The following is a 12,586-nucleotide window of genomic DNA, read 5'->3' as shown; positions in this document are numbered from 1 at the left end:
CTGATAATACTAAACTTGTAAGATGGGCCTGAAGGAAATTATGGGCTTAGGCAGAAAGTAGGTACCGTGTAAAGCAAGGAAAATAGCTCAAGAAAAAGAAAAAAGTGACAATTAACATGGTCCACAAGAGACAATCAACAGACAGCAAAAAACAGAAGGGTTGAGTATGTGTTGAGTTTAAGAGTAATGAAAAAGAAGCAGAGAAAGAAAAACAGCGAAGTCCTTAAAGTTTGAATTTATATTGTTGGTTCTTGATTAGGGTGCCATATGATAAAAAATGAGTTAAAATTATTCTGATAATGACTCATAAGAAAGAATGATACACCACTACCAACAACAACAAAAGTTTACCTACCAACGTGGCTTAACTGCTCTTAACTACTAACACATAACTATTAAGGAACCAAGTAGAGTAACAACCAATGGTCAATCCAATATTAAATTTTCTTATTAAGTTGATAAATACAAAATTCTCTGTCTGGCTGTTCAAGACAAAGGTATAAAAAGTTTAAGCTGAATTTGGATGAATCTACATTATATACAGAGAATACTACTGAGAAGCTTAAGTATTTGGAAAATTTCCCAGACCTAGACTAAAATTTTAGAGGTTAACTAACACCAACTATCCCATGACACCCACTACTAAACCTGACTATAGAACTGGACGACTAATAAACTAAAAATGATAAAGTATCTCATGTACAATACTGCTTACCTTAGTAATCTGTTTACGGAAATGGGGCATCTTTTTCATCAGTTGTGCAAGAGCACTAAGTGATGTCTAGAAAAAAATCAAACATTTTTAAAGCAAACTTATAATTCTGGTATGTTATATAAAAAATTTTTAAATCTTGTAGTTTTATTGTTACTTTTCTAAGTATTCGGCAAATTAAAAAAATTCAAGAGGCTTCCAGTTTCAGTCACAATAAAGTAGCTAATTTCAAAATTATTCTACCTCCATAAACAAAAATAGAATTGGACAAAGTAAATAAGACAACTCTCAGGCAATGGCTAAGAAAAACTGCTCACAGCTAAGATACGTAAGCAGAAGAAAGCACTGAAGGCGATCCCTGCACTTACCCTAGCTTTTCCCTTGAGCACTTTAGAAAACATGGTGAAAGGAAATAGAATTCAACTAAAAAGCACTAGTCTCTCCAGGCAGAGGAAAAAGAGGTCAGAGTTTGGGGCTGGTGAGATAGGGTTTGGGGGGCAGGGTGCTAGGAAAGAGCCAGTCACAACATAACTCAAAGATATAACTCAGGGGCGCCTGGGTGGCGCAGTCGGTTAAGCGTCCGACTTCAGCCAGGTCACGATCTCGCGGTCTGTGAGTTCGAGCCCCGCGTCGGGCTCTGGGCTGATGGCTCAGAGCCTGGAGCCTGTTTCCGATTCTGTGTCTCCCTCTCTCTCTGCCCCTCCCCCATTCGTGCTCTGTCTCTCTCTGTCCCAAAGATAAATAAATGTTGAAAAAAAAAAAAAATTTAAAAAAAAAAAAAAAAAAAAAAAAAAAGATATAACTCAAAGAAGGGTTGTCTTTGGATCCCTGGCCAAACACCAACCTGCACATGTAAAGGGCAAAACTTTTAAAGGTCTAACACAGAGGGGCACCTGGGTGGCTCAGTTGGCTAAAAGCATCCAACTTTGGCTCAGGTCATGATCTCACGGTTCGTGGGTTTGAGCCCCACGTGAGACTCTGTGCTGACAGCTCAGAGCCTGGAGCCTCCTTCAGATTCTGTGTCTCCCCCTCTCTCTGCCCCTCCGCTGCTTGCGCTCTGTCTCTGTCTTTCAAAAATAAATAAAACGTGAAAAAAAACTTCAAAAAAAAAAAAAAAAAGGCCTACCAGAGAACAATGGTGGGTGCCTAAATGCTGAACAGAGATTTCAGAGGGGTCTTAGTGCTAAGAAAATACTGGCATTCTCTGATCCAAAGAAGACAGTGTTAAGGGAATATCCCCAGAGATTAAGTTCTAGTCTAGGACTATGTCTCTGAACTAAAGGAAATATGCTAACCATAACAGTGCCTGACATGAAGTGGCAACAAAATTAAGATTATTCATCAGGAAATTAAATCCCTGCCAGAACAGAACTCAATACTCTTTGCAGGGAGAACCTCATCTAGAGCTTCTGCAATGTAATCTGTGATGTCTAACATACACGAAAATATTACTGGACATATAAGACAAAAAAAGTGATCAATACTGAATAGTAAAAGTAGACTCAAGACAAAGAAGATGCGGTATATATACACAATGGGATACTACCAGATGTAAACAAAGAATGACATCTTGCCGTTTGCAACAACATGGATGGATCTAGAGGGTATAATGCTAGTGAAATAAGTCAGAGAAAGACAAATATCATATGATTTCACTCATGTGGAATCTAAAAAACAAAAGAGCAAAGAAAAGAAGAGACAAACCAAAAAAACCAGACTCTTAACTGCAGAGAACAAACTGATGGTTACCAGAGAGAACATGGGTAGAGGGATGGGTGAAACAGGTGAAAGGGATTAAGAGTACACTTCTCATGATGAACACTGAATCATATATGGAATTGCTGAATCACTATATTGTATACCTGAAACTAATATAACACTGTACATTAACTATACTGGTATTAAAAAAAAAAAAAAGGTAGACCCAGGACAATCCAGATGTTGGAGTTAGCAGACAAGGAATTCAAAAATAGCATATTTATGTTAAAGAAAACAGGAAAAGATGGACTAAATGGATAAAAAGATACAGTACTTCAATAGAAAATTAGAATTTATTTTAAAAATTCAATGGATGTCTTGGAACTAAATGCGATATTAGAAATCAAAAACATAGTGATTCCTTTACAATGCTGGAGGGACTATAAAATAGTACAGCCACAGTATTTTGGAATTTTCTTATGAAGTTAAACATATATTTACTGTATGGCCCAGCAATCTCACCCTTAATTGTCTACCCAAGAGAATGAAAACATCTTTTTACACAAAACCTGAATGTTTTATAGTGGCTTTATTCATAATTGCCAACAACTTGAAAAAAATTTCAATGTTCAGCAAGATGGGAATAGATAAACACAGTGGAGTACTTCTAAGCATTAAAGGGTAAAACCACTGTTACAGCCAACATGAATGTCAAGTGCATTATCGTAAATGAGAAAAGTCATACTGTATTATTCCATTTAGATGACATTCTAGAAAAGGCAAATCTACAGAGACAGAAAACAGATTAGTGGTTGCCAGGAGATCAGAGTTGTATACAGAGGTTGTCTACAAAGAGGCACAAGGGAATTTGGGGGAGGTGGTGGAACTATTCTATAACTTGACTGTAGTTATATGATCATATGAATATGTCAAAACGAATAGAATTTTATACTATAGAGAGAAAACTTTACAAATCACTTAAAAATAATACATAGAATGGGTTTAACAGCATGCTGGACACAAAAGAGACAGAAATAGGAGACTCAAAGGTTAACAGAAAATATTCAATTAAAGTAGAGAGGGAAATATGGGGGGAAAAGAACAGAATATAAAAGATGTGGAATATGGTAAAAAAAAAAAAAAAAAAAAAAAAAATCTCTAAAACACAAGTGAATGGAGTCCTAGAAGGAAAGGAGAAAGATTAGGACAAACATGAGGAAATAATGACCAAAAATTTTTACAAATATGATGAAAGTTATTAATCAGTGATTTAAGAAGCCCAACAAACCCAAGGAAGATACATATTATATATATATATATTATATACATTATACACATTATAGTAAGAAATATGATGGCTAAATTGTTAAAAATCAAAGATAAAGGGAAAATCTTCAAAAAGCCACTTTATCTTCAGGAAGATAACATGACAGCTGCTTTCTTTAATATAAAATATGGTGGCCAGAAGGTGATGTTTTACAATCTTCACATTGCTGAAAGGAAAACTGCTAACCTTTCATTTTAAATGCAGCAAAAGTGTAGCTGAAAAGCTTACAAAACAAAGATAACCTCAGATAAAACAAAAATTGAGAGAATTCATCTGGCCCTTGGAAAAACTGAAGAGTTATAAGGAATAAGTAACAATACATCTCATAAATATGAGGGCAATATAAAAGTCTATTGAGAATTTAAATAATAACAACTTAAGTTTATAAACACATGTTAAAGTAAAATACACGACGATAATGGCACAAAAGAGGAAGGAGGAAAATGTAGTTAAACTTTTACAAGGCTCTTGAATTCTTCAGGATATGGCAAAAGTATACTTACTTTAAGGTAGACTGTGATAATACATTTAGTAATACCTAGCATAATGACTATAAAAAGGATACTAAAAGATAAAACAAATTTATATTGGAGAAAAAATGGAATCACTAAAAAAAAAATACAATACATAAAGGTGACAGAAAAGAAAAAGACAAAAGGACAAAACAAATAGAAACAAGATGGTAGACATAAACTCAACTATATCAATAATTATATGAAATATTTATGGACTAAACATTTCAATTAAAGACAAAATTGTCAGGGTACCTGGATGGCTCAGCTGGTTAAATGTCTGGCTCTTGGTTTTGGCTCAGGTCATGATCTCACGGTTTTGTGGATTTGAGCCCCGCATCAGGCTCTGTGCTGACAGTAGGGAGCCTGGTTAGGATTCTCTCTCTCCCTGACCCTTCCCCACTTGGGCGTGTACGTGCACTCTCTCTCTCAAAACAAATAAACAAACTTAAAAAAACTATTTTAAATGTATAAAATTGAAAAGGGTCAGGCTAAATTTTCTTTATTCACAGATGATATTATTGTGTACTCTTTTGGAATGATGGAAATGTTCTCTATTTTGATTTAGGTGGTGGTTCCATATATATAAATATATATATACATATATATATATATATACACACACATATATACATATATGTATATATATATATACATATATGTATATATATATACATAAACATATATATATATTTATATGTGTGTGTGTGTATACATATATACGTAAAAAGTTACTCAGTATACACTTAAGATTTGTGCACTTGGGTAAATCACACCTCATTATTAAAAAATCCAACAAGAATGCATTGATGAAATTGACTAAATGGCTTTTTAATTTTTTTAAATATTTTTTATTTATTTTTGAGACAGAGAGAGAGAGAGAGAGAGAGTGTGTGTGTGTGTGTGTGTGTGTGTGTGTGTGTGTGTGTGTGTGCGCGCGCACAGGAGGGGCAGAGAGAGAGGGAGAAACAGAATCCGAAGCAGGCTCCAGGCTCTAAGCTATTCAGCACAGAGCCCGATGAGGGGCTTGAACCCACAAACCAGGAGATCATGACATGAGCTGAAGTTGAACACTCAACTGAGCCACCCAGGCGCCCCAAATGGCCTTTTAAAAATAAACTCAAATGAAACAAGACAGACGAAATGTTGCCAACTGTTGCAACTAGGTAATGGGTACATGGGAGTTCATTTCTTCTACTTTAGTGTGTGTTAGAAATTTCCCAAAGTGGAAAATTAAATAGTTAAAATACACATTTTAAACAAACTTTAAAATTCACCATCATTAGTTTGAATGCTAAATAAAATTCGTACCTTTCCTTCTGTTGCTTTCTTTGTTGATGAAATTTCCTTCATTAGTTTGGGAATTTCCCTGTCAAATTTGAGAAAATTATTTAGATTTGTAAGGTCTAACTCTTTACAGAAATATATTAACATTACAAAATGTACTTTCAGGTACTTAGTGCCTAAAAAATATGGAATAAGAATTAAAATGGGTTCACATACTCTAATACAACTGCAATATGCCGATGTCGAATTCTGACCCAGAGGTCATCATCTTCTTCAAGGACGGCCTCCTTTTCTTTCCCATCTGTTTTGTATCTACAAGCAGACAGAAATATAAAACTTTTGGATTATCTCCCACCTAAAGTGGAAGAAACATCTTTACAAACAATAATTTTAAGACATAGCTCAAGAAACTGAACAATACATATGTATATTCAATCCATTAATTTTAGGAGGATAATGAATATCTACTCAAAAGTAAGGCATATTGGTATCCTTACATTCAAAATCAAAGTTGTATGTCTACCAAGACATTTTTGCTTTCAAATGTTAGATTCAGCTATATTAAAGAGTTTTAGCTCAGCAAAATGGTACTTTATGAAATATTAAACATTCTACAATCAACTCTAAGAACAAGACTGAATTTATATTAACAATGTGTTCTAATTGCTTAAAATACTATTTTGATGTGCTAATAACCATCAGCACAACTATTAAACACCTATTAAATGTTACCCCTAATGTAGCCTATTAAATACTGAAGGTATTTCAGTTCACATTTTCACAAACATGTATCCAAGTATGTAAAATCATAAACACGTGTCATCTGTTTCTACATTCTTCCCTAATCCTATAACCACATCTCCAATGAAGAATGAGAAAGGATATGAGAGAAAAACTAACGCAGTCATAAAAAATTCTGATTGCCTTAGTAAGTCCTACCGAGGTGAGTAGAAATTCAAGAGGTTCATGAAACTACTCAAAATGGGCTTCTTGACTGCCTCCCCAAATGTAACATCTCCCTTCTTTTTTAATGCAGATAGCCTCCTTCCATCTATAGTGCTAAGGAGATTCAATCATCCTTGGAACTGTCAATTTCCTGAGCCAAGATTAGGAAGTACAGCTTTGAACTTTCCCAGCTCTAAACTGCAGATAATAAATATAGATTTCTACTATATGAATATAATCCCACTTCCATAGCTCCAAAAATTACAGGCCCCATGTATAAAACCATTTACCTATGCAGTCTTAATTGCAAATACCCAAAGGTAGAATGAGAGCTTAATCAGAAGATACATTAAGGACACAGCAGCCTATCTGCCATTTAAAATGTAACTTTGTACTTACATAATTCTTTTAACCTTTGATTTATAAACAAAGATTAAGACAGCAAGCCTGACAATACTAAAAGATGATGACAACCCCATTTTAAAAGTACATTTAAAGAAATTACCAATATAAAAACAGAGTATGGATACTTTGAATTTCCTGCTTTGTACTGTCTCCGTTAACAACTGTAATGGAGCACAAACCATAGGGAGTTCAACCTTTCATCTCATTTTATCCCTGGACTTTTTTGATTCATAAAAGGGAATATTGCTGGTGTTTTTGTTTTTTTTTTGTTTGTTTGTTTGTTTAATAGGTCTCTCCCTTACTCTTAAAAAAATTAAAACTTTCTTTCCTTGCCAGCAAATTTAAAGGGGATGAATATTTTAAATACTAGGTTAGAACTGCCTGAAATGTCTGGAGCCAAGTCCTTCAGTGTCTATTAGTTTCATTCCTTTCTAATCTCTGGAGCAGTGCAGGCTTACAGACCTAAAGGATAACAGAGGTAAACAGTATTATTCTCTCCTGAAAATTCTCAATAAACTGTTTGAAACTACTTTTATGTTAGAAAAATAAGCTATGTTGATTTCTCTATGTCACCAGATGTAATATAAATTACAGGAAGGAAATTCAGAAGCCAGGATTTGACCAGAATGCAAATAAGCATACAATAGAAAATACATAAATATATACAACAGAAAAAAGATCTTTTTAATTTATTAAAATTACTGAAATAATTTACACAAAATTTCAGAAAACTAATTTTCATTTTTACTACTATGCTCAAGCAGTAAATCTTAGCTGAAAAATGCCAATTTGGACTTAGAGATTATGATATCAAATAACATGTAATACACATATGCCTGTACATATATATATACACACTAATAATGACTCACAAAAATACAGTAAAATGGTTCCCTAATAAAAAAATTATTTCACTTTTCATTTAGCTATTTGGCCTCACTTTTAAAGTAAATATGCTTATATCAGAGTTAAGTCAATAGGTACTAAATTAGTTAAGACTATGTCTATTCTCAATAGCTATCCTATTCAGTTTTCCAGTATTCTAATCTTCTTAAAGATATTATGTTGACAAGACATACACACAGATACCTTTGGGTGGGTGATTCAGAATAATTACAGCCTAATAAGTTTGAATATGGTTTCCACTTCAATAAATATAATAGTGGGCCAGGTATTTACTCTTAACATAAGCAAGAAGCCCAAATTCCACCGGTTTAAATGTAGCTTTGTTGTAGACATAGTTAAGGAAGCAACTACATCAAAGAAGCTTCAAAGCAGTCAAATTACCCATTAACTTACAAGGTCAAGGTATTTTTTAATACACTATGATTATAGGGGTAAGAGAATAATAAAGTTTCTGAATAACAAAGTTACAGGGGCATTAGATTTCTGGTGCCTACACAAATCATTAAATGCTCATATCCTATATGCTCTTTGTATATGCCCTTTATATGCCCTTCAAAATATACTTGCTTGTATGTATCATTCTCAATTGGCAGTAGATCATATGCCATTGCCTGAAAGGTCAGTTCATGCAGGACAGTGGACACAGGATCAAAGCCACGATCAATTATTATGAGCTGGGAATGAGTTTTACCCTGGAATAACAAGATAAAATTATCTTCAGAAACTTCAATTTGTGTGAACACCTTGTTAATATCTCAGAAAACAAAAGCAGACTTTTCCTAACTTCTGTCTCATTCTTAAGAATGTGAAGTTCTATTAAAACAGAAAAATTGGAGTGGCACAATAGGGGAAAAACCAAGACTACAAAACTGAAAACTTATAATTAAGGAGCCAAACTTGACATTACAATATTGTGAAAATTTGTTTTAAAAAAGTAACATCTGCCTTGCACTAAACCCATTTTCTTAGGAATTTAGTTCCATAAACATTAAAACTGATATAAATTATGAACAGCAGTCACTACTTAGGCTCTTTGTATTACACATGTGCTAAGCAAAAAAATATATATTACTCAATTCTTATAGCAACCCCATGAGGCAGGTCTTATATCTCCATATGACGAAGGCATTAGAGCTTAAAAGTCAGCAACCTGACTAAATGACATAGCTAGTAAGTAGCAAAATGGAGATTCAAACCCATGTCAGTTTCATTCCATGCCTATGCTCTTAACCATTATGCTATTTAAAAGGATTATACTGATACCAGCTAAGATGGCAAATCAAAATGAAAGCCTTGTTATCATTAATTCACAAACAGCAGTAATTATTAAACAGTGAATAACAGTGCTAGGAAAAGTATTGTTAATACTAGTATCTTTCATATGCTTCATTTTAGAAAATAATAAATTATTTGGATTATTATTTAAAGCAGTCAGAAATAACTACAACTCATTAGATAAATATTTCCTATTTATTTACATATATCAGATATAAGTAAATTACATGAGAAAGACCTTTAAAAATTGTTTTATTTAACATTTACTCATTTAAACCTTGAGACAGTATGATACAGTGGCTAAGAATACAGGCTCTGGAATCACATAGATCCAGGTATCAGCCCAGTCTTGACCACTTTCTTGCTAAATGACTTTGGACAAATTGCTTAACTTAAATATCTCAGTATTCTCATTTGTAAAACAAAATATAACCAGAACCTCTGCTGTACAAGATTATTGTAAAGACTTAATGTAGGGGCACCTGGGTGGCTCAGTTGGTTAAGGGTCTGACTTGGGCTCAGGTCATGATCTCACGGGTCGTGCATTCGAGTTCCGCATCAGGCTCTCTGCTATCAGCACAGAGCCCACTTTGGATCCTCTGTCCTTCCCCTTCCCCCCCCCCCCCCCCCGCCTCTCTCTCTCTCGAAAATAAACTTAAAAAAAAGAAAAATATTTAATGTAGTAACACCATAAAACACTTAGTGCCTAGGATTTAGTAAGCCTTCAATACATTTAAGTTATAGGTCCTCAAAAATACAAATATGAAAAAGATGGTGCAATATAAGTGTTATATCAGGGCTTGGGGTTATGACAATACGTGGGAGGAAGTATCATTTGACCTGAAGAGTCACGAAATGCTTCAAAAAGAATGTGACACTTCATCATGTTCTCAAATGAAGGAAAAATACCAAGCATTTGAAGGATGTATAATTTCCCAGGCAGAAAAATGGAAAGCACAAGTTTGTTTTTTTGTGTGGATCTTGCCGTTTTTTGTTTTTTTTTTCATTGAAATCATAAAGGAAAAAAGGATATTTACTAACATACTGACAAAAGGATATTTACTAACATACTGACAAAAGGATATTTACTAACATACCCATCATGTATCTCTTCCTGCATTCAACATACATTGACTATTACTATGCTACACACTGAGCCACTGTCTTCATCACTACACCAGAACAGCTTTCACCAGACCTCTAGCAACTCTTAAAAGTTGTAAACTAACATTATATCTAAGCTTATACCCTCCTAATCCAGTGCAGGTATTTGTGAATTTCCCTGTTTCACTATGCCTCTGCCAAAGAATCCTGTTATCCAAGCAACAAACCCCTTCTTCCATCATGTTGTACTCATTCTTTAAGTTCAAGAGCCTCCTCCTCTGGGATGCCTTCCAAGACTCCAGTTAGAAGATTAATCCACTGCCTATGTTCCCACTACATTCTATGTATTATTTTTTTCATTTCACTTATTAAAGAACACTGTATCAGTGGTTTCCCTTGCCCATCTCCTCTTCTAAACTGTCAACAGTTTCTTCTGCTCATTTAATATGGCTTCCGAGCCCCCTGGCCCCACCTCCTTCAGTTTCCTCAGACTCTTCATTTTCCAACGCAAGCCTAAATGCTGCTATTCTCCAGGACTCAACCTCAGTCTCTGATTATACTGTCGTCATAAGATAATAACAGCTGCCATTTATTAAACTCCTATATGTGCTGAACATGTTAATTCACCTATCTTCATGCCAACCAAGCAAGCTATATGTTTATCGCATCCATTTTATAGATGAAAATACAACTCAGAGTAAATAATTTGTATAAAGTCACAGAGCTAGCAGTAAGATAAGAATAACTATTAAATGTTTACTCAGCAGGCATCATTGTAAGAACTTTAAAAGTAATAACTCATTTAACCCTCTACTTTATAAAATAGGTATCCTTATTATCCCCATTTTACAGTTTAAAAAACTTAAGCACAGAGAAGTTACATTATTTGTCCAAACTAACATATCTATGAATTAAAAATGGCAGAACCAGAAGTTGGACACAGTCCTTACTTCAAAACTCTTATCTTCCCCACTAAACCACAACATTATTAAGGTTCCCTCTACCATCTATATTAATTATTCTTAAATCAATACTGGGAATCTATATCAATAATTCCCAAATCAACGCTGGAAATGAACAATTTTTTTGGTTTATGAAGAAATAAGACAGACTTTGTTCATATTCACTATTTGCCTTTTACACATTACCTTTATTAGGCTCTTTTCATCAATCTTGTAGTAGTTTTCAAGTTTTTTTTCAACAAGCTGGGCAAGCTTACTGGCATTATCTAGAGGTTTACTATAAGTGGAAAAAATGTTCAAACAATTATCCTTCTTTCAAAACACATGTTATAGTATCATAAAGCTGAATTCTAAAATTAAACCATGCAATAATTTACTAATTTAAAAGACTTTATAAACACAGAAAAGTTCAAATAATACATCAAATATTATACCAATTTGTCTGGATTTTACAAATGTAAACCTTATCATATGTGCTTCAAATTTTCTTAAAGAAAATAATATATTATAAATAAAACTGCAGGTCCCTTTATTTCCTTCCCAATTCCTAATCTTCTCCTCTACCTCTATCCACTTCCAACAGCAACCACTGTCATGAATTTGGTGTGTATTCTTCCTGTCAATGCTGTTATATATATTTACTATTTTATATATGTTTAACAGTATATGTTACATATGTTTGATATCTATGTTGACATACACATATCAAATTTACTCACTTTAGTTTTACACAATTTTCCATCATATAATTATATTGGATTCTATGTATTCATCCCCTTAAAGATGGACTTTAAAAAAAAAATTTTTTTTAAGGTTTATTCATTTTTCAGAGACAGAGCATGAGTGGGGGGAGGGGGGAGCATGAGAGAGAGAGGGAGACACAGAATCTGAAGCTGGGCCCAGGCTCTGAGCTGTCAGCACAGAGCTCAACGCAGGGCTCAAACTCATGGGCTGTGAAATCATGACCTAAACTGAAGTCAGATACCCACCCAGCCTCCCCTTAAAGACGGACATTTAAATCATTCTCAATTTTATACTATTTCAAACAAAAGTGAAACAAATATCTTTGTAAATATATCTCCATGTATGTTTTTCTACATCTAAAAGTATAATTGCTGGGGCGCCTGGGTGGCGCAGTCGGTTAAGCGTCCGACTTCAGCCAGGTCACGATCTCGCGGTCCGTGAGTTCGAGCCCCGCGTCGGGCTCTGGGCTGATGGCTCGGAGCCTGGAGCCTGTTTCCGATTCTGTGTCTCCCTCTCTCTCTGCCCCTCCCCCCGTTCATGCTCTGTCTCTCTCTATCCCAAAAATAAATAAACGTTGAAAAAAAAAAAAAATTTAAAAGTATAATTGCTGAATCATGAAGAACATTTTTACTTTTCTAGATACTAGCATGTTACTCTCCAAATGAGTTGACCAATTATCCTTCCTACTAGCAGTGTGAGATTTCCCAAT

General features: G+C 34.3%; 1 protein-coding gene across 3 annotated transcripts in view; it reads right to left on the bottom strand.

Annotated features, from left to right (window-relative positions):
* STXBP3 (syntaxin binding protein 3) overlaps positions 1 to 12,586 on the bottom strand; it is a 63,175-nt gene that overhangs the window by 14,493 nt on the left and 36,096 nt on the right. For all 3 annotated transcript variants that reach the window (XR_015254946.1, XM_025933462.2, XM_086717732.1), the window contains exons 8-12: positions 11,320 to 11,410; positions 8,360 to 8,484; positions 5,753 to 5,848; positions 5,561 to 5,618; positions 716 to 781 (exon numbers count right to left, since the gene is read on the bottom strand). Coding sequence is in view for 2 of the 3 variants with exons in the window: in XM_025933462.2 (XP_025789247.1) it covers positions 716 to 781; positions 5,561 to 5,618; positions 5,753 to 5,848; positions 8,360 to 8,484; positions 11,320 to 11,410 (436 nt within the window). In the remaining variant the exon portion in view is untranslated. The remainder of the gene's footprint in view (positions 1 to 715; positions 782 to 5,560; positions 5,619 to 5,752; positions 5,849 to 8,359; positions 8,485 to 11,319; positions 11,411 to 12,586) is intronic.

Source organism: Puma concolor, chromosome C1, assembly GCF_028749965.1.
Source record: "Puma concolor isolate L17-30 chromosome C1, mPumCon1.1.hap2, whole genome shotgun sequence".
NCBI classification, from domain to species: Eukaryota; Metazoa; Chordata; class Mammalia; order Carnivora; family Felidae; genus Puma; species Puma concolor.
Note: the sequence above shows the minus strand (reverse complement) of the source record. Positions and strands in the feature narration are given on the sequence as shown.